General features: G+C 47.2%; 1 protein-coding gene across 2 annotated transcripts in view; it reads right to left on the reverse strand.

The window, feature by feature from the left end:
• The window catches only part of PBX3 (PBX homeobox 3), a 298,452-nt gene that overhangs the window by 64,901 nt on the left and 211,230 nt on the right, over positions 1-22,321 (reverse strand). For both annotated transcript variants that reach the window (XM_084820727.1, XM_084820726.1), the window contains exon 3: positions 5,685-5,926. In XM_084820727.1, coding sequence (XP_084676853.1) covers positions 5,685-5,926 — 242 coding nt within the window. The remainder of the gene's footprint in view (positions 1-5,684; positions 5,927-22,321) is intronic.

Here is a 22,321-nt window from a genome sequence, read left to right on the forward strand (position 1 = left end):
GTTGCTGGGAAAATTCACACCCCCCCCCCCAGCTACTGTGAGAACTACAACTAAGCTCAGAGGAACAGGGAATTCTGGGGTGGGGGGCAGATGACCTCAGCGCTGATTCCAGCCAGGCCCTGTTTGTTTGTTTGTTTGTTTGTTTGTTTGTTTGTTTGTTTCTATACCGCCCAATAGCCGAAGCTCTCTGGGCAGTTCACAAAAAATAAAACCAAAAAGCGCAGGATAAAACAATATAAACTATGACAGCATTAAAACCACAATATAACAAAACAGAATAAAACCCAGCAGCAATGCAGAGATTTAAAATACAGACTTAAAACACCAGAGCTAAAATACTAGGAATCTAAAATGCTAAAATACTGGGAGAATAAGAAGGTCTTCACCTGGCACTGGAAGGAGTACAACGTAGGTGCCAGGCGAACTTCTCTAGGGAGGTCATTCCACAGCCAGGGTGCCACAGCAGAAAAGGCCCTCTTCCTGGTAGCCACCCTTAGGTGCGTGTGTTCCAGCAGCAGCATTACCGCTCTACACAAAAGTGGTAAAATATAAAGGGCTGTGGTTCCCATAATCCATGCCTGGACAGGTCTACATGTCACAACGCATGTTTGAGAAGGTTAATGTAAACTTCCTTTGCATGGCTTGTTGTTGTTGTTTGTTATTCGGTTATTAAGTCGTGTCCGACTCTTCGTGACCCCATGGACCACAGCACGCCAGGCTTTGTGTATGAGCTAATGATGGATCTAAAAAGATCGCAGGTCTGTTGGTCTGGATCATCTACACACACACACACACACACACACACACCATTGCTTGTTAACCTGCCCCCTAGTCCTCTGTCTCTCCTCCTGAGACAAAAACCAGACAGATCTACCTGCTCTCCCATCACAAACAAGCTTGTGTCTGAAGCAGCTCAGCCAAAAGCACATGTTGTCCCCTTCCCACCCCTCTCCTCCATCGGTCCACCCTCCACTGCTTCCACCTGTAACAACAACCTTTCAGAAAACTTGGAGCCAATCAAGGCGGAGGAGCGGTCCCATTTGCCCCTCAGCTGCAGAGACAGGCACAGTTCTCCAGACAAACTAGTACGAGACAGTTTGCTGCAAGGCATGGGAAAAAATTATCATATTTCTGTACAGTAGACACTGCTGGGTGTCAGGATCAACAGGGGAAAACCTGCGCGTTTCGCCTCAGCTCTGTCTCTTGCTCTCCCAGCAGCGTTTCCCTCTTCCTCCCACCGCCCACGCTGCACCCCGCCTCAGTTTCCTGGGGTTTGGACGGATGGATCTGACATTTCAGCTGAAACCTTTGCAAATGGAGCTACGGGGCTTGAACGCAGGGCCCCTTCCAAATGCTTACATTTATTACAGTCAGAGGCTACAAGGCCAGGGAAAGGACTGCCCGCAACACTCGGAATTTATTCCTGCTCCCGTTCCGTCTACCCAGGCATTGTTTTCCTTTCAAGCGGGCTCGAGGTTGCTTGTCTCTGCCACAAGAGTTTTACAGAGCTGCGCTTAAACGACTTATAGACTGGGACCAGAAGAAATAATGGAAGTCAGCCTTTCTGAGCTGCAATGCTTCTTGCAGAAAATGAAATGTGAGGGAACACACACACACACACACAGACACACACAGCCATTTAACAGCACAGATACTGATCAGGACGGAAGCCAGCGCATGTAGCTTAAAGTATATTTTCTGAATACTCCGTTGTTAGTCTTTCTACCTTTCTTACACATTTAACCTTAAGACTGACTGCATCCACAGTGCATCCAGAGCCTTCTTGTCGCCTTGCTGTTGTGTCACTTTACACCAACCTCTCTCTCTCTCTGAATATATATATATATTCAGAATGGCAAGCCAAAAGGCGCATGTGGAAAAAACAGAGGCATTCTCTAGCGGCAAGTCAGAAGCTGACATTTCTCGACAAGAAAAGCCAACATCGCACTCTCTCTCTCTCTCTCTCTCTCTCTCTCTCTCACACACACACACACACACACACACACACAGCATTGCGACATGGATGCTGATACTGGCAAAAAACTGCACCAACTCGAGCGTTTTCTGATGGGATGGCGGCCTCCAATTAGCCCCAGTTTAGCAACTGGATTTTTACAGTTTCGCTTCCCTTTCGTTCCGACTGACACGCTTTTCCAGGAAGCGCCAAGGCCAAGCTAAGGAAGCCAAACCTCCCTTTGAAAGTTCAGCTCTGAAGAGCAACCACACGCTCCTATGGTTCATCGAGCTGATAAAGCTCCAGCTTCAAAAGCTTTGTAAGGGACCTCAGGGAGACAAAGACGCCGTTGCCTTTGGCATGGCAACAAAGCCAGAGCCTCCAGTCCTACCTCTGTGTTTCTGGGTAAAGTGATGTGTTGGAGAAAAAAGGGGGGAGGTGGGAGGGAAACTCTTCATGGCCTGCGGACAAAAGACATACCGAGTAACTGAGCCTCTGAAGTTGCCTTCCCCAAGCTGGGGCCCTCCAGATCTGTAGGACTACAACTCTCTCCATCCCCCATGGTGGGGGTTGTAGTCCAGCACATTGGAGGGCTGTTTCAGAGCAAAGAGAAAAGGAGTGGAGGGATGTATGGGGCAGATAGTCCTCATGGACCTATGGTTTGTGTGGAGGCCACCTGGAGAAGAGCCTTCAGTGTGGTGGCCTCCTTCCTATGGAACTCCCTGCCTCTGGAGGTCAGGCAGGCCCCAACACTGTGCTGTTTCTGGTGCCTCCTGAAAATACCTTTATTTCAGGAAGGCTTCCTTGACTGTCCATCAGAATTCTATTTCTTAAAAACAAACAAACAATAACATGGAGTTTTATTCTTTCATCTTATCCTGTATCTTTTATTGTTCACCACTCCAGAATCTGTCTAGATGTGGAGCGGTATATAAATGTTGTAAATCAATCAAAAATAAGTAAAATAAATAGTTTAGCTTTGGGGTGGTGGTGGTATTGGTGTCAATCTGTTTTTTGGAAAAGACAAATCAAATTGTATCTCACCTGTTAAAATAACACAGGACAAGCGCAGAACACGGTCTGCTCCCTGCTCCCCTGCCATATCCCCAAAGTTTTACATGCCGACTTTAATGTGGAAATATAAAGACTTCCAACAGAGCTGCCCTAGGAGTGAAATCCCAAATCAGGGGTAAAATTCAGGGTTTGTCCAGTGTGCCTGGATGTTGTTATCATGGGGATGTTTGTATTTAAACTTTGACTTGTGTCAGGTTAACAGTGGGGGAAAATAGAAATATTTAGAAAATTAAAAATTCACTAGTGCACTCCATTTGGAAAATAGGTTTTAAAAATGCATTTCACAAATGGTTAATTCTTTGATAACATGTGAACACACACACACACACGCTATATCTCTTTGTGACTTAGGGTGTAATCCTATGGCTGTTTAGACAGAAAAAAGTCCTACAACTCTCAGCATTCCACAGTCAGCATGGAATGAATCTGTTTTTATTGTGCTGTTAAGCTGCCCCAAGGAACCTAATGGACGGGAAGGCAGGATATCAATATTTTTAAATATAGCCAAAGGTGTAACACTTGAACCAGAGAGTTCCTGGTTCACAGGCTCTGTCTCTTAGCCGGTATGTTATACTAGCTCTCTAATAACATGGGATCCTGGGCTGACTAGAGAAGATTTCAAACCAGATTCCAAATGGTTGGCGAGTCCTACATAATGGCCCAGTTCAGGCATTAACAGCCTCTGTCCGATAAACTACAGTTCTTACTGATCTAATTGATTTATGGAAATAACCTGTGGTTTATTGGACTCAGAACAAGCATTGTACTGGGTTTATAGGTCTGAACCTTGTTCAGACACAACAGGAAACTGGGGGTTAACAAATCCTGGAAGTAATGAATTAAGGACAGAGAGAGAGAGAGAGAGAGAGAGAGAGAATGAGAGAGGAGGAGGAAGGAGCATATAGGCAAATGCCCATTCTCAGTCTGATCAAACATGCTGCATCAGACTGGAATGGTTACATTTGCTGATGAGCTGCATCCTGCAACTCTGAGCTCCCCAGCTCCTCCCCTGAGTGATGGGATCTGCTGGATGCCATTGTCGTCTTTAGCTCGCTGAACTATGCACCGCTTGTCTGCGTTTTCACCCCAGCCTATTCAGCCTCTCACCCTTGCATCTAGGGCCTGGCTGTGTCCCCTGTGAAAACCCCATTTCTCAGGTCGTTGGTCCCTTGCGAGTAGCGTTGCTGGCATAGTGGAGTGACCCAGGTCCAAACAATGCAATCAATATGCATCTCTCTTATTACGTGTACATTTCCCCCTCTACCACACTGCCTCCATGGTCTGGACCAAAACGTCCTCTCGGAAGCTGCTACTTGCATTTCAAGGGAAGCTCCCGTTGGCCCCCATGGAGGCCTCCCTTCAAACGTAAAGCTGTTCTCACAGGGGAGATCTTTGCCAGGACCATGGCAGAGAGGGGAAGAGTTAAAAACTTCCCCTCTTCACCCCCACCGCCATGTCCCAAGGCTCCCCCAGCCTCCTGTCGACTACTATTTATGTAACAAAAAACCTCGCATGTTAATTGCATTCATACAGGTAATCACATCTGAGGGAGATGAGAGGGAGAAGGGGGGCCATTCCACCAGCCCTGCTGAAAGACTTAATTTTTTCCTCTTCCCTCCTCATTCTGTTTTCCTTGTGTGTTGTGTCTTTTTAGATTGTAAGCCTCCAGGCAAGGACTTTCTTGCTTTACTGATTATATTTAAGCTGCTCCAGGAGACTTTTCGGCCAAGGAGTGCGAAAAAAATACTTTAGATAGATAAATAAAATCTAGTCTGTCCTCCTTCCGAGAGTAAACTCCGAGGAAGTCAGAGACAAACTTAGAAAGCAGCCCTTGTCTCACACCTCTGTTTGCACAGTGGCCAGTCTTCCAGGGCTGTTGGTGAAAACAACTGCAATCACGTATCTGAAGCACACGAACCCTTGAGGTGTGCTATGTAACAATGGGCCCAGGACCCCTGAAAGCATCCTGCATGGCTCTTCCTCCTTGGCTTACCAGCTGAGGACCACCTGAGTATGGCCTCACCCACTCGAAGTGCATCTTGGAGTTTGGGATGTGTGTCACTGTGGAATCTGGCCCTTTTTGCTCTTGATGGACTCCCGGGGCACACCCAATTTGCATGCTGAGCCACAGGGCTTTTCCCGAAATCCGGGATTTTTTCCCCTTAATTTTTTTTAAAAAAATAATTACTTAGATAGAAATGTGTGTCAATTGCGGGTGGCGATTTGCATGATTTATGCAATTTGGGGCTGCAATTTGCGTAATTGACACAAATTTTGGTGGCAAATTGTGCAATTTACCTTGCAGTCCGCACACATTTCTATCAACGTAAACCTTCCTAAAACCAGAAAAATTCGCAAGCTGGCCCAACTTGATGCAGGCTGAGTCGGGCCAGCTCGTGGGGAAATGAGCCGAAGTCTGGGGGGCTGAGCTGATGAAAGCTCCACACAAACACCCCCAGACGGATTCCTCCAACGTGCCTACTTGGAGTTCCTTGCTGACGTTACGTTATTCAACTTGACGCTATTAAATAAGAGCTCATAAATTAAGCTTGAAGCTAATAAATACGAAACAGAGTTCCTCTGGAGACGGACTCTTGCAAGGCAGGAGGCGATGGAGTGGCATATATTCAAGGGGAAAGCATTGCAAACATCTAACCTGTTCATATTTCTCCAGCTCCGTGTGATAGATCTGTCTGATCTGGGTCAATTTGGCTCTGTAATCTGAATGTTCGATTGAGTTATCTGAAGATCCACCGGAAGCTGCTGCTGCTGCTGCCGCCGCCGCCGATCCTCCCCCTTTCTCAGGACCTGAAACTCCTTCTGCCAGAAGCATATTGTCCAATCGCATTAGTTGGGGGTCAGGAGGGTCTTCTTCTTGAGCCCCTCGGATGCTGAGACCTTTGGGTGAAGGAAAGTGAGAAGAAGAAAAGACCTAAATTAATTTGCTCCACATCCTGTAATGCTGATAACTGTTCTTCCTGCTCAGAGCATCTTAAGCAGAGTGAGTTTCCAACGAAAACTGGGGTTCTGTTTACCCAGTTGGTACCTTTTGGGCTGAACATGGACTTGGATGCAAACTGTCCATACTTTTCTGAGCTTGCAGTGTGATTCGTGGACACCTCCCCCAATGCGTTCGACTGCACATTTGAAAAATGCGCGCGGAAAATGTGCAATTTGTAAACCTGTACACAAATACGCTTTTATCAATGGGAGAAGATTGTGCACATCTCAAAGATGCACACAATTGATGCGTGCATTTGGGGAAAAACGCATGAAAACATGCACGGGCTTTTATGCAAAAAGTAAAAAAAGCCGCTCGCAATCTCATACCGACGCGAGTCAGAACGAGATTTGAGATGGAATTTGGAGAACTCCAGCGACCTTGAGTTTTGCTGATTCGCGCATCCCTAGATAGAACTCAGACGTGTCCTCCATGATCTACAGCCCATTCTGGCATTTACCTTTCACAAGCCTTGGGAGGTAGGCCTGTACTTGCTTATAGGCAGCCCCCCCCCCCCCCCGCAACCTAAAACAGCTACTCACTAGCAACAACAGGCAACATAACATGGATACAAAGACAGGGAGCAGACCCTGCAACAATCCCAGATACCAGCTCTGTCCCCATTATCTACCCTGGAATCACTGTTACAGGACCCAACTAGGAGGCCTTGGAGGAGGAGGCTGCAGAGGCCTTGGGACAGCTTGCATCCTGGCCTCTTCAATCCCCCACACACCCACTGGAATCCCACCTTTTATCCCCTCTTCAAGATTGAGTTCCCAGCCTCAGAGAGGGAGCCGACGCAGTTCTTTCCACGCCAGCTGCAAGGTGGATGGGGGAAGCACAGGTCCTTGGATCCGAGGTCAGAGCACTGTCTCCAACCTCAGATCCAGGAATCCAATGCATCCTGTGGCCCCCAGATGCTGTCTAGGAGCCCTACAATGGCTCTTTTAGGGTGCAATCCTATGCATGTTTAGAAAGAGAAAACTCCTACAACTCCCAGCATTCCCCAGCCAGCTATGCTGGCTGGGGAATGCTGGGAGTTGTAGGAGTTTTCTCTGTCTAAACATGCATAGGATTGCAGCCCTAACTGGCTTTCTTAGTGCCAGGATGTGTGTCTTATCAGCAAGTCAATGACCACTTTTAATGATGTGACGGTCGCCAGCGGTAAGTCCTGCATCTAATTCCCTTCTGACATCACCGTTTACAATTCCACCAGCACCATCGTATGCACTGTAGATAAACCTGAAACTCTATGACATTCCATGCATCTGATGAAGGGGGTTATTGTCCGTGAAAGCTTGGGCTACAATAAATGCGTTCGTTTTGAAGGCACCACTAGACTCGTTCCGTTTTTAAAGCAGAGAGAGTCGGCCCTCTCCGTTGGAAGCCATTTCTATATGGATTTCTGCGGGTTTCCAATCCCAGCAGTTGTCATTCACGGAGGAAGATATAACTAAGAGCCATGTGCGTTCAGTGCTAAAGCGGGAATAAACATCTTGCACCGAGGTAGTTGGAACTCTAGAAGAGATGAATTCTGTGACTCGAGTGAGGTAATTGATGCGTCCCCCATCAACTGAGGATAATGGAAGCAAACGGCTGAGAAGACTCAAAGGGGTCCCATCATTAAAACCATCACAGAGGCTAGCCATGAAGACAGTTCGTACAAGAATATGCTTTCAGTGGGTCACACCAACTGCACTATAAGTCAGCCAAGCACTGCTGATGCAATGATACGAGCAGCAGTCAAGAAGTGGCAGAGTATCCTAGACCTGACAAGCCTAGGAAGTCATCTGCCTTCCATTAGCTATGACTATTTATTGCTACTTGATAACTTAGCGCAGGCTGCTCTGGGAGTGTTCTTTGAGGTTCAAGTCGGGATAGATATGTTTATAACGCATAATTGGAAGTAATGCAAAATGTGCATTTATTTGCATGATTTGTCCTGCATCTGTTAGTAACAGGAAGAATACTGTGGCACAAGAAAATACACGCACGCGTGCGCGCACACAATTCTTGCTCAGCCCTATTCTCAATCCCATTAGACGATGAGATTTCACTGATTATTTTATGATTAATCCATGAGGATTAGTAACTTGATTCTCAGGATTTGAACTGTCTACTCAGTAACAAATCCACAGACGTATTTTGTGTGTAAATGCCAAAGCTTGTTTTTACTTTTTTGTGGGTGTCCCTGGGCACAAGAAGGTGCGGGGAACACATGGGGAGACTCAGGTTATGGATCGAATGAGTGCAGTATGTGATATCTAGAAAGCCCTCCTTGAGGAGACATCTAACCACTAGGTCATGGATCTGCTGAAGCTGACATGACTTCCAGCACGTTCTGTGGTGTTTACCTAGCTCTGTTGTACAGAACCTCAGTAGGGCCAGCCCTACCATTAGGCAAAAACATGTTCAAACTAGGAAGGGATGAATATATAAAGTTTGATTTTGCTAATTTCCGAAGTTCACTCAGTTCTGGCCTGTTTCAGTTCATTTTTGTTTCTGTTTTTTTTTTAAACTGCATGGAAATTGGTATTTTTGTGTGCATTTCTTGAAACGTACACATTTTGTACACATTTTTCAAATTATATGCACTTTTGAGGCAATTTCCCCTAAAATAAAGCATGCCTGCATACCCTTCACTGTAATACATACATTTGGGGGCACATCTTTCTCTGCTACGCGTTCCTCTCTGCATTTGTGGATGTGCGAACTTCACTTGCAGACTTCAGGAAAGTGACGCTACAGACTGCATCCCATTTTGTGTATGTCAGGGGAGTTGAACCTTTTTCAACCTGAAGTGGAGAAACTCTCAGAGGCTGCATTCCAGTGGAAAGTGGGACGGAAGACAAAAGTGGTGGGGCACTAAAGCTGGGAAACCACTAAATAATTGGTGACTGGGGGAAAGGAGAAGGGCCCTGCCAATTTGGGGAGCCCCTAAGATCCGGAGGGCCAGATTCCTCCCCCCCACACACACACACACACACACCTCACCTGAGGTTCTGCACTACTGGAGTATGGGTCTGGGTAGTATAAATTTGGTAAGTCCCCCCCCATCAACTTGAATGAATGTCTTCCCTATCCCTCTTCAAAACTGCCAGCATTGCTACCAGCAGCTGGCAGAGATGCACCAGCTTTTATTAACAACAAGCAAAATAAAAATAAAAATCCAAAGCTCCTGCCGTTGAACAGAGGATTCCGAAATGACGCCCATCAGCAGTCTCATCTGACTACTCCGGATCAAGGCTGACAATTTGTAGGTTTAATCAGGTCAGGTGGGCAAGCTGCCAAGACACTCTCAACACCACCAAAAAACAGAAGTTGAGATATAATTACAGCTTCAGAAGAAGAAGAGAAAAAAAAATGTCACTAGAGCTGTGCCTCCTTGGATCGGCGTTTCTGTTAAAGCTGTAATGCGACCCAAAAATATCCCAGCCCAATTAACCTCTTCAAATCGGTTTCAAAAGCAGGTATTCCCCTCAGGGTGGAGGTGGGGGGATCTGGCACCTCCTGCATTTGCATGGCAATGCTACTTTTTGTGGCGTTCGTGGTGTTATTTATACACAACGGCACACAAGCTCTGTGTCGGGCACAGCTAACACGGCAGTAACATCCATAAGCTGCCAAGTGTTCAGCTCAGACTTTGCAACGGAATTTGCCTCATGTCCCTGAATCTAGCCCATGTTCCCTGGGGGTGGGGGAGGAGAGAAGGAGATTTACAGCTGTTTTGCACTGCACATCTGCAAGAACATCGGTCAGTCCCTTGGCACACGCACGGCGGATGTATTTCTTAAAACGCACGCACCCATCCTGAAATCCACCTCCTTTGTGGCAAGCAACCATTTCCTGCAATATCGTTAAGGCAAGCGGAACGACTCGTTGGAAAACTGCTTATCTTTGTCACTGATGGTGGATGGTCAAGACTGGAAGCAGTACATACCCCAACTCAATGCATGGTCCAGGTTCACCAAATCCCACTTCGAAGTTTGCTCTGACTCACGTCCGTTATCAGATCGCAACCTTTTCGTACGGAAATCCATACGCATGTTGTGCATGTTTTCCCAATGTACGCATCAATTGCGCACATTTTTTAAATCTATGCATTCTCCCATCGGGCACGGTGGGTTTGAGCACATTTTCCAAAGTATGCAATTTAATACACATTTCTGAAATGTGCTCCCTTTTTGAACACTTCCTTTTTTTGTTCTGCGAACCACATTGTGAGTTCAGAAATGTATGGACTCCTGTTCCGAGATGTGCAGCCTGGGTAAAAGCTGGTCAAAAACAAAGTGAAACAAATTCCTCATACATCCCAATAGGGCACATGCCCGTAGGGATGTCAGAGAATTCCGCGACGGATCTTGGTGAGGCCGAATGCCAGTGCATTTGGCCCCCCGAAATCCATCGTGGAACGGCCTGCCACTCCCCCGCCCCCCGTGGATCCCCCCTAGGACGAGACTTACCTGGGGCGGATGTTTCGGATGGCGGCGGCTCCAGCGACGGCTTCAGCGGCGGCGGCAGCAGCGGCGGCTGGTCTTCCGACTGGCTGCCGCTGCTGCCATTTGCAGTCTGTGTCCCCCCGCCCCATAGATGTGATAGGCTACGTAAAGACTTACGTAGCCTATCATGTCTTGGTAAAAAAAAAAAAAAAACGCATATGCAAATGGTGGCGGCTATGGCCGCCGCCATTTGCGTTCCTTATTTTTCACCATCTTAGTCTACGTAAATATTTACGTAGACTAAGACAAATACAAGAAAGGGGAATGCAAATAGCGCCCAGTACGCTATTTGCGTTCCCCTTTCTTGTCTTCGTCTTAGTCTACGTAAATATTGACATAGACTAAGACAGCGAAAAATAAGGAATGCAAATGGTGGCGGCCATAGCCGCCGCCATTTGCGTAAGCATTTTTGTTTTTTCGTTTTTTACCCAGAGCCCTCTGCAGCCGGAAATCCGGCTGCGGAGGGCCCTGGCCTGGGCCTGGCCGGCTGCTCCGCAGAGCCGCCGCGGAGCACAGCCAGCCGTCAAGGATTGCGGGGGGGAGGACCGGATAGCCTCCCCCCCCGTTGAGGATTCTGGGGGGAGGGACTGAATGCCTCCCCCCCCCCCATGAACAGAATCTGTGAAAAGGTAAGTGACTTTTGTACATCCCTACATGCTCGGTATGCAGAACGTCACTGGTTCAGCCACTGAATCCAGTTGAAAGGGATACTTCATGAAATCCATAAGTTCGTCCCCCGCCCTGTGTTGCCTTCTAAACTCAGTAGCTAAGGAGCCAAGCTCTCCTTCGGACACACCATAATTCAACCTCTGCTTTAGAGTGTTCAGAGTACTTCACCTACACTTAGGGTGCAGTTCTATCACGTTTCCCATCAGCACCCAAACTCGAAGGCTGATAGGAATCCTATGAAGAAGTTCCTGTGCTCTGCATTTTCACTGGATGGGCATTTTCACCTGTGTAACCAGAGCTCTGAGAAAGCGGGGGAATGGAAGAGGGGGAAGACCGGGGAAGCAGTATCCCCGCTTCCCCAGTTCCCTCCCCTCACTGCCCGCAGAACCGTTTTCCCTTCCCTCCGAGGTCGCCTTTGCAACATCGGAGAGGCAACTGGCGTGGTTGTCTCCATGCCAGCTGCTAGGGGGAGGGGTAGAGAGCTTGGAGTCCTGGGTCCGAGGTCGGAGTGGTGTCTCTGCCTCAGATCCAGGAATCTGAAATATTCACACACACACACACACACACACAGTCTAGGGGCCATAGGATTGCTCTCTTAGTAGCCTTGTAAGGTAGGACAGTATTATTATGCCCAGTTCGCAGATGTAGGACTGAGGCAAACTGCCTCATGTAAGGCTACCCAGCAAGTTCATGGCAGAAGCACCATTGGAAGCAGGGATTTTGCTCACCTTCTTTGCCTCTATGATACGCAAGCCCGCAGCAGTCGTTAGTATGAAGACGGCCACTTATTATGGCATAGTTGATCTAGATATTTATCAACAATTGTAAAAGAGGCCCCAGCTGTATATATTTTTCTATTTCTCACAGCCCCACCCTCTTTGTTATCATGTACATGTTGAAAACCTATAGGGGCTAAGAGAGTGTGGCATCCCCCCCCCCGCCGCCATCTTGCCATACCAAATTTAATGTTAGCAATTCCTGAATCGTAGCTCAACATCCCACAACCAAACCTTCACTGAACATTTGGCTCATGGTGGCCTTCCTTCTTCCTTCCCCTCTTTTGGCTTGGCTTCTGTCTCATCTCATCCATATCTGGACAGAAGCTGTAAAATCTGCTCACAACTGTCTGTCTGCAGCATGTATTTTCTTGCTTTATACGATATCATGTCACAAAGCAGTTTTGTCTTGACATCAAAAGTATCTTGCCACAGAGATGGTAGTTTCTTTAAGCTACCATTTGCCTAATCATCCCTGCCCGAACACGGCTTGTCGTGTCATCCAGACCTGGAGACCATGGCTTGTTGGAGGGGGAAACAACCCTCAAATAACCTATGGGCTGTGAATTGCGTGCAAAAATTCATATATTTGAAGAAATGCACACAAAAGCGTGCACAAGTATTTGTAGGGATCTTTTAAAAAAATACTGTTCACAAATCAACACAGAAATGGGATGGAACGAACTTAACTGTGGAAATCCAACAACCTGGCAGAAAACAAACATGACAGATTCACCACTCCCTAGCCATTTGTGGAGTTCTCACCAATGAACCCTGATAATTTTCAAAGGACTTACGCACACACACACACACACACACACACACACTGAACACAGTTTGAAAGCCCCTGTATGGGACTGCTAGTAGGGATGATGGAGAAATCTGAGACGGATTAAAATGAGCTTGGATTTCTAAGAATCTGACCTGCGGAATCTACTGCAGAGTGCCCTCTCAGTCCATGCGGAGTCCGTGGACTTTCAGATTATTTTTTTACTTTCCTGAAATTCACGCATATAAATCTGTAGAAAAATATGTAAGTTTCTGCTGAGGAAACGTGGAATGGAATGAGGGCCAATACACTAAATGTTACTTACTGAGGTAAATCATGTAAATACTAACGTAAATACTTACGTAAATATTTATGCAATTATTTCCGTATTTTTCTGCATGACAGAAAAAAAATTGCATCCGGCTGTGGGCAGATGACGGAACGAAAGTTACCTAACAATCCATTTTGGAACACAGACGGAGCAGATTTTACAGTCCGTACATCCCTAACTGCTAGGGCAAAACAGTGCCAACGTCCAGCCCAACAACTCTGCCAGTTCCTGCTATTGTTTCCAAATGACCCTGGATTACTTCCAGCTGAATCCTACTTCAATCCGCCTCAATTCTTAGCACGGAAAATACAGAGTCCATTGCATATGCTGATGCACCAAGAGAAGAAAGCGATGCACTAATCACGCAGCTCCGACAAGGCTGCAGGAAAAGAGGGTACATATATTTTCACCTATAGCCTCCCTAGTTCACTGTTTTAATTTCAAGAACCAGCAAAAAGATGCTATGAAAAAGCGGGCTGGTGTCCTATGGAAGGAGAGTCCTATTCTACAAGGTGACAAGAGACCATTTGACAGTGACTGGACAAACTCCACTCAGGTGTCTTCCTGGATCTGTGGTCTTTCAAAGATGATCTTAGAAGCCCACCTTATCTAACAAGGCAAACCTTTTCTTTATTCAGCGGCATCAGACATTGGACGCTACTGAGCATATGCCTTTATAAATTATGCACCAATAATATATGTGCATTTTTGACATATAAGCTCACACCATGGCTATTGTTTCTCTATTTTTATTCCTCAGTATATCAACCTACAGGTTTATTACTGTTTAGCTCGCTGACCTTTCGATGCACCGCCATATTAAAGGTACAGAGTGGGCTTGAAAGCACACAATGATACATCAATTCCAGCCCAACTGGAGAGGTACTAATGGCATCAGAAGTGCAACGACTCAAGCTGGATAACTATGCATCGGCCTAAAGCCAAATATTTTCACATTAAATATGGCAGTCTGGGCTGGTACACTTTTGATCGATCTTTCAGGGCCATTTTCACGCCCAACCATTTCTCTCCCCCCTGGGCAAAGTTTCAAAACATCTTCACGGGTGAGCCGGGGAGGGTTAACCACAGACCTGTTTGCACCCGATTTCCATCTCCTTAAAGCCACACCATTCATTTCGGTATCTGCAGGATCCAGACAAATCACATAAACAGATGCTAAAACATTGTTTAACAATGAACTTGGCTTTGTTATAAAACCACAGTTTTAGCATATCTTTCAGCAGATCCTAATTAGCTGTCTTTCAACGTGGCGTGCACCTGCCCCCACAGATAACAGACGAGCGCGCCTGCACAGGCGACGGCATTCAGAGGCCAATAAATAAATTGCAGGTCAAAATTATTACAAAGCTTTTCCTCCGAATAAACCCATCTCCTTCACAATACAAAGCCGCTGATATGAAAAGCACCTAAAAACCCACTCAAATGGTATGATTACAGGGGCCGTTTGAGTTTAATAATCTGACTGTAATTCAGGCATTTTCAACAGCTCATTAAGGGTTCATTAATATATGGGCAAGCTTTTGAATTATAAATAAGCAGATTAGAAACCTGCGGTGTCTGAATTGTACAGTAGGTATCTGGGCTAACAGAATAATATTGCAAGCACAATGAAAGGTTGGCCCAAGAGAGTTCCAGGGGAGACGCAGGGCACAGCTTTCCCCATCTTATTTATTAATTCATTGGCTTGTTCACCTTGAGAGGTGTGTATGTGGTTTTCCTGAAGCATTAAAGCAATATTTTCAAAACACGTCCATCATGGAAGAACCATTAGATCATACCTATGGACCCATATGAAATACAAAAGACTCACCCCAACCACCATCAAATCACTCCCAAGTCCTACGATAACGACTGGTCTGCAAGAAAAGCTCCCGTTGGGTTCTTCATTTGTCTCCTTTATAACTGGCAGCCATTTGGGTGGGGGAAGAGACACAGTCAAGAGACAAATTAGGCCATGGTCACCCAACAGGTTGCTTACAAAGCCAAAGGACGGGTCATCTAAACCCCAGCATGCTGGAAGGTGTTGAAATCCTCTCTTGCTACAGGCAGGGTTAGCAACACTAGGAAACCACTTGGGGGTTGCTTCCCATTTTACCAACACTCCAGTCTCCCTCGTGTCTTTCCCATGGCTGTGTTAAGGCCCCTTTGCTTTTATGGAAACTCTCTCCAAACTAGGGATGGCAGAGAATTCCGCCACGGATCACGGTGAGGCCGAATGCCAGTGCATTTGGCCCCCCGAACTCCGTGGCAGAACGGCCTGCCCCCCTGCCCCCCCACGGATCCACCCCAGGACGAGACTCACCTGGGGTGGATCTTCCGGGCGGTGGCGGCTCCGGTGGTGGCTGTGGCGGCCAGTCTTCCAACTGGCCGCCGCCGCCACCATTTCCACTCTTGTAAAAAAAGAAAGAAAGAAAGAAAGAAAGAAAGAGAAAGAAAGAAAGAAAGAAAGAAAGAAAGAAAGAAAGAAAGAAAGAAAGAAAGACGTGATAGGCTACGTAAAGATTTATGTAGCCTATCATGACTAGGTTTAAAAAAAAAAACCCGAAGTGATAGGCTATGTAAATCTTTACGTAGCCGATCATGGCTGGGTGGGTTAAAAAACAACAACAACCGCGTATGCAAATGGTGGCGGCTACGGCCACCGCCATTTGCGTTCCTTATTTTTGCCCTCTTAATCTACGTAAATATTTATGTAGACTATGATGGTGAAAATCAAGGGGAATGCAAATAGCGTAGCAGGCGCTATTTGTGTCCCTTTTTGATTCCCCGTTTTAGCCTACATAAATATGTGCGTACGTGTTTGTTTGTTTTTTACCCAGAGCCCTCCGCGGCCGGAAATCTGGCTGCGGACGGCTCTGGCCTGGCCGGGCCGGCCCAGCTGCTCCGCAGAGCTGCCACGGAGCACAGCCGGCCACGGAGGATTCTGGAGGGGAGGAACGGAGCACCTCCCCCCCCAGCGCGGATTCCGGGGGGCGGGACGGAACGCCCCCCCCATCAACATAATCCACGAACAGGTAAGTGACTTTCGTACATCCCTACAGTCCAAACCCATCCACGGATGCAGCTTTGGACAGTTTGGTTTCCCTTCGCTGAAACTCTCTCTTTTGCCAGACCATTTTGTTCAAATCTCATATTTTTCCACTGCCTTTGCAAAGACATGAACTAGAGGGCACAATTAATTCACATGCTCTTATGAGCACCTCCTACAGTCAGTATAAATACAACACCAACTCCCATGGTCTTCTAGACAGTCAGGCTGACCAAGACCACTGACATTACTAATGTTAAGTGTTCAGGTTTAATCATCAAGTTCTTTAAGACCCTAATCAGTTTTTTTAAAGAAGAGAGAGATTGACATTAAAGAACACAGACACAAGAATATCCTTGCATATATTTATCTCAAACAGGAGACGTGCACGGGGAGTCTTTCCCAAGATGGCACCTTCCAGACGGTTTGGACGACAACTCCGATCAGGCTCAGCTAGCATGGCCAATGGTCAGGGGCAATGGAAGTTGTAGTCCAAAACCTCTGGAGCACACCAAATTGGGGAAATCAGGACCGGCCCCTCTTGCAGATTTTTTCACCAGCAGCACCCATGCTGCATTTCAAGAGGCTTGTTCAACTCCAGAGTTTTAAAAACGGTCAGAATTAACATCATGTCCGGTTAGCAGAGCCAATTATATTATTGTGCCTTGCAAATTCTTTTCCCCCCACCCTCCCCTTGTTTGTTTGGGGCACAGGTTCCCTTAGTATCGCATGAACCCATAATGCCAGAACTTGAAAAAGAGAGAGAGGCTGGGAGAAGTAGGAAGGCAACAGACAAGCCAATCCACTTCCGTATCATAACTGTCAGTCCATTTCCCCTAGCAGGGCCCAAACCAAGCAACCACAAGGGAAAAGACACCATGAGCTTGATACAGGAGCAAAGGAAAAAGAAGACAGCCTTGGCTTTTTAAGCTATGTGAATCAAGAACCACACACAAGGTGACAAAGATATCGCACGATACAAGCAGGACCAGAAGCACCTGATCTGCGCAACACTTCTGTATGTACAGTATCTACCCTGCTCATGTAACACTAGCAGGTAAGTTGCAGTTATCACGTCCTAGACTCTCACCAATCTCCAGACAATTACCTCTAAGCACTTACATGCACACTAAGCTTGGAACCAGATAAAAGATGACCATTTCTTTTAGAAGCACTCACCTGAACAGACGTTCTATTCCTTGGCTCTGCCATGGATTTCCTTTGTGACCCTAGAGAAGTCACAGCTTCTCCTTCTGTCAAGGGGCACAGATCCCCTTGCTCAAAGCCCACCTAGACTTGCTTTGCTTCAACCCACTCCTCACCCTGCAAGCAATGTTTGACACCATGACCCCTGCTTATTCCTGCACCAAAATGCAGCTCTGCTAATATATTAGAAGGGTTACAGCTGGGGTGGTGAACCTCTTTCATCCTGAGGGCCGATGGAGAAGCTCTCGGGGGCTGCATTCCAGTGGTGGGTGGGGCCAAAGACAAAATGGGTGGGGCCAAAATGTTTTGAAAACCCAGAATATTTTAGCTCAAAGCTCTTACTGACAGTACCTAGAGATGGATTGATGCCCCGCCCCCCAATTGGGTTCTCTGGGCACCCACCCATCCACTGCCCCTACTCATGCACCCTGGACCCGCTCATGCACCACCATGCCCGTGCTTGCCGAGCCACCCACATTTCCTCCTGTATTATTGTGTAGATGGGGCCATGACGGCCTCTGTGTGCACAATATTAAATTTATGGAAGTTCCCGCATCACCAATTTTTTTCACAAAATGGTGACTGCAGGAATGATGGGCACTCGCAAATGCCTCAGGGTAGGTGTGGGCAGCTCGGTGAGGGGGGGCATGAGGGGGGGCAGAAGCTCAGCGGGCACAGCCTGGAGACGTGAACAGGGGGGAGTATGCTGGACTCCCGGACTCAGCTGAGCATCCGCACCATCCCTGCCAGTAACTAAGCCATAGGAGAGGCATTTCACATTTGTAGATTAGGAGGATGTGCAAAAGCCAGAGAGCCACTGGAAAACTGGATGGTCAAGGGAAGGGGGATGGGGCCAAGAGATGGGTGTGTGGCCATCCAGGGAACCCCAGAAGGCTGGATTGGGACCCCAAGAAGGCCAGATTTGACCCACAGTCCTGAGGTCCCGCACTCCTGGAATACAGAGTGGGAGATGCTATTTCAGTCCAGCTTAGCTAACCGTCTGCTACTTTCAAACTCTAGATGCTAATTTGTCAAGGCCTCTGTCCTTGGAGAGGGAGTGGTCGCCCAGTTCTGCCCACAACAGGCTGCTCCCAACACAGTCACTTAAAACTGGGAAATGCCAAGCTAGGAAGAGAATTAAAAGCAGAGGCGGGCAACGTGCGGCCCTCCAGATTCTGTGGCCTACAACACCCATCCGCCCTAGCCAATGTAGCCAGTGGTGAAGGGTCATGGGAGGTGTAGGCCAAAACATCTGCAGAGCCACAAGTCGCACTGGTTAGGCCTCATCTGGAGTACTGTGTCCAGTTCTGGGCACCACATTTTAAGAAGGACACAGACAAACTGGAGAGGGTTCAGAGGAGGGCAACAAAGATGATCAGGGACTGGAAACAAAGCCCTGTGAAGAGAGACTGAAAGAACTGGGCATGTTTAGTCTTGAGAAGAGAAGACTGGGGGGAGATAGGATAGTGCTCTTCAAGGACTTATAGAATCATAGAATCATAGAATAGTAGGGTTGGAAGGGGCCTACAAGGCCATCGAGTCCAACCCCCTGCTCAATGCAGGAATCCAAGTCAGAGCATCCCTGGCAAATGGCTGTCCAGCCTCGTCTTGAAGGCCTCCAGTGTGGGAGAGCCCACCACCTCCCCAGGTAATTGGTTCCATTGTCGTATTGCTCTTACAGTCAGGACGTTTTTCCTGATGTTCAGCTGGAATCTGGCTTCCTGTCACTTGAGCCCATGATTCCGTGTCCTGCAGTCTGGGATGATCAAGAAGAGATCCTGGCCTTCTTCTCTGTGACAACCTTTCAAGTACTTGAAGAGTGCTATCATATCTCCCCTCAGTCTTCTCTTCTCAAGGCTAAACATGCCCAGTTCTTTCAGTCTCTCTTCATAGGGCTTTGTTTCCAGTCTCCTGATCATCTTTCTTGCCCTCCTCTGAACCCTCTCCAGTTTGTCTGCATCCTTCTTAAAGTGTGGTGCCCAGAACTGGACACAGTACTCCAGATGAGTGCTGAGTAGAGGGGAACTAGTACTTCCCGGGATTTGGAAGCGATGCTTCTATGAATGCAGCCCAAAAGAGCATTTGCCTTTTTTGCAGCCACATCACATTGTTGGCTCATATTCAGCTTGTGATAGACAACAATTCCAAGATCCTTCTCGCTTGTAGTGTGGTTGAGCCACGTATCCCCCATCTTGTAACTGTGCATTTGGTTTCTTTTTCCTAGGTGCAGAACTTGGCATTTATCCCTATTAAATGTCATTCTGTTGTTTTCTGCCCAGCGCTCCAGTCTATCCAGATCACTTTGAATTTTGTTTCTGTCTTCCAAAGTATTAGCTATCCCTCCCAGTTTTGTGTCATCTGCAAATTTGATCAGCATTCCCTGCACCTCCTCCTCCAAGTCATTAATAAAAATGTTGAAGAGCACTGGCCCAGGACTGAGCCCTGCGGTACCCCACTCGTTACCTCTCCCCAGTTTGAGAAGGTCCCATTGAGAAGCACTCTTTGAGTCCGATTCTGTAGCCAACTGTGGATCCACCGGATCGTTGTTTCATCTAGCCCACTTTGAGCTAGTTTGCTCATCCGGATATCATGGGGCACTTTGTTGAAAGCTTTGCTGAAGTTGAGGTATATGATGTCTACAGCATTCCCACGGTCTACAAGGGAGGTTACTTGATCAAAAAATGAGATCAGATTTGTCTGGCAGGACTTGTTTTTGACAAATCCATGTTGGCTTCGAGTAATCACGGCATTGTTGTCAAGGTGCTTCCAGATGGATTGCTTTATGATCTGCTCCAGAATTTTCCCAGGGATTGATGTCAGACTGACTGGTCTGTAGTTCCCAGGTTCCTCCTTTTTACCCTTTTTGAAGATAGGGACAACGTTAGCCCTCCTCCAGTCATCTGGCACTTCCCCCGTCCTCCATGATTTCTCAAAGAGAATAGACAGCGGTTCTGAGAGTTCTTCTGCCAGTTCCTTTATGACTCTAGGATGCAGTTCATCTGGCCCTGGAGATTTGAACTCATTCAAAGTAATGAGGTGTTCCTTGACCATATGCCTGTCGATCTCAAGCTGCAATCCTGCCCCTTCAGCCTGTACTTCGCCTTTGCCAGGGGGGTCATAGAACTTGAAAGGTTATCGCAGAGAGGAAGGCCAGGATCTCTTCTCGATCATCCCGGAGTGCAGGACATGGAATAATGGGCTCAAGTGACAGGAAGCCAGATTCCGGTTGAACATCAGGAAAAACCTCCTGACTGTTAGAGCAATACGACAATGGAACCAACTACCTAGGGAGGTGGTGGGCTCTCCCACACTGGAGGCATTCAAGACGAGGCTGGACAGCCACCTGTCAGGGATGCTCTGACTTGGATTCCTGCATTGAGCAGGGGGTTGGACTTGATGGCCTTGTAGGCCCCTTCCAACCCTACTATTCTATGATTCTATTATTCTATGCCCTTCCCTGATTAAAGTATGTAGGTGTGCCAAAATGGCAGATGACTCCCAGCTCCTTCCCTTGAACACCCGGTGGGTGTTCAAGGAGGCTGAGGCAGCACTATTTCTTTGGTGGCATGAGCAGTGGAGGGTGGCTGCGAAACAAGAATGCTAGGAGGGGTAAACACTTAATTAGTGGCTCAGGAAGGCACTAGACACACCGAGCGAGGTATCAAGGTATGAAGGAATCTGAACTATATTCCCTGGATGTTTTGAGTTTAGAAAGGATGGGGATGGGGGGAGGAAACACAACAGGCACCAAGGCATTGCATGCCTGGATTATTTCCCCTGACCTTTTCTTCCCTTTCTGCTTTGTTTTTAAATTTCAGCCTTGTAACATTTTATGATGCGGACTAATCAACTAATTGGGCAGGGAGGAAGAGTTCATCTGGGAAATATGTTCATCACGCTTGGATCCAAGCCTTCCTGCAGGGAAGCTCTCAGAAGCCTATAGGGGCCGAACCCATTGTATCTTCTCACAACAACCCGGTGGAGCAGGCTGGGCCGGGAAAGAATTGCCCATGGTCACTACGGAAGCTCTATAGCTGTGCGAGGATGTGAAAGCCCATCTCTAGCACACTCTGCACCATGGTTCTCCAAAACATTCTGCCTTTCCACATCACTCGACAGTGATGAAACACTGACAGATGAAACTCCTCCTGCAAGGTTGACACGAAGTGGCCTGTGCATCGCAGATAATTTAGCGGGAAAATCTTTTACAGCAACTTTCCCCAACCTAGCGCCCTCCAGATGTTTGGGGCTACAATTCCCCCCATTCTTGACCATCCTTAGCCATGCTAGCTGGGGCTGATGGGATTTGAAGTGCAAAACATCCAGAGGGCAACAAGTTGGGAAAAGCTGTTCTAGAGCACAGTTCACACAGGGCATTGGCCAAGCATGTCGTACCTTAATGTAGCCAAGCTTGAACGGAGGATGTGACTCAGACCCAGCTGTACCCTTGTATGGGAAGAGTGCTGGTGGTGGGCCTTTTGCTTTTACTGATCTTTTGAGTTACAGGTGGCTTCAAAAGGAGATGAGACAAATTCACAGAGGAGAATCAGTCTATCAACACCTAGACAGAACCTCCACATTCAAAGGCAGTGTATCTCTAAATATCAGTCACTGGGGAGCAGCAGTGGGAGAGGGCTTTTGCCTTCATGTCCTGCTTGTGGACTTCCTATAAGCATCTGTTTGGCCGTGGGAAGCAGGATGCCAGACTAGAGAGGCCTTTAGCTTGGAACAGCAGGGCATGATCCAGCCTGTTCTCACCTACACACTGAACAAACCCTCCATGTTCCCTGAAACACACTGTGTGCACCACTGCACTAAACCACACATCTGTCTCTTTCTGCTCAGTTGAAAGTTGTAAATTACTTAGGGCAAATCCTATGCATATTTAGACAGAAAAAAAGTTCTACTCCCACCATTCCCCAGCCCTTTAATGCTTTTTTTTTTTTTTAAGTAACTGTGCCAAAGTGATAGGAATAGGGGAGAAATTTGTTTG

The sequence above is a fragment of the Heloderma suspectum genome, chromosome 14, assembly GCF_057233095.1.
Source record: "Heloderma suspectum isolate Gila_16-S chromosome 14, 16-S_ref, whole genome shotgun sequence".
Lineage (NCBI taxonomy): Eukaryota > Metazoa > Chordata > Lepidosauria > Squamata > Helodermatidae > Heloderma > Heloderma suspectum.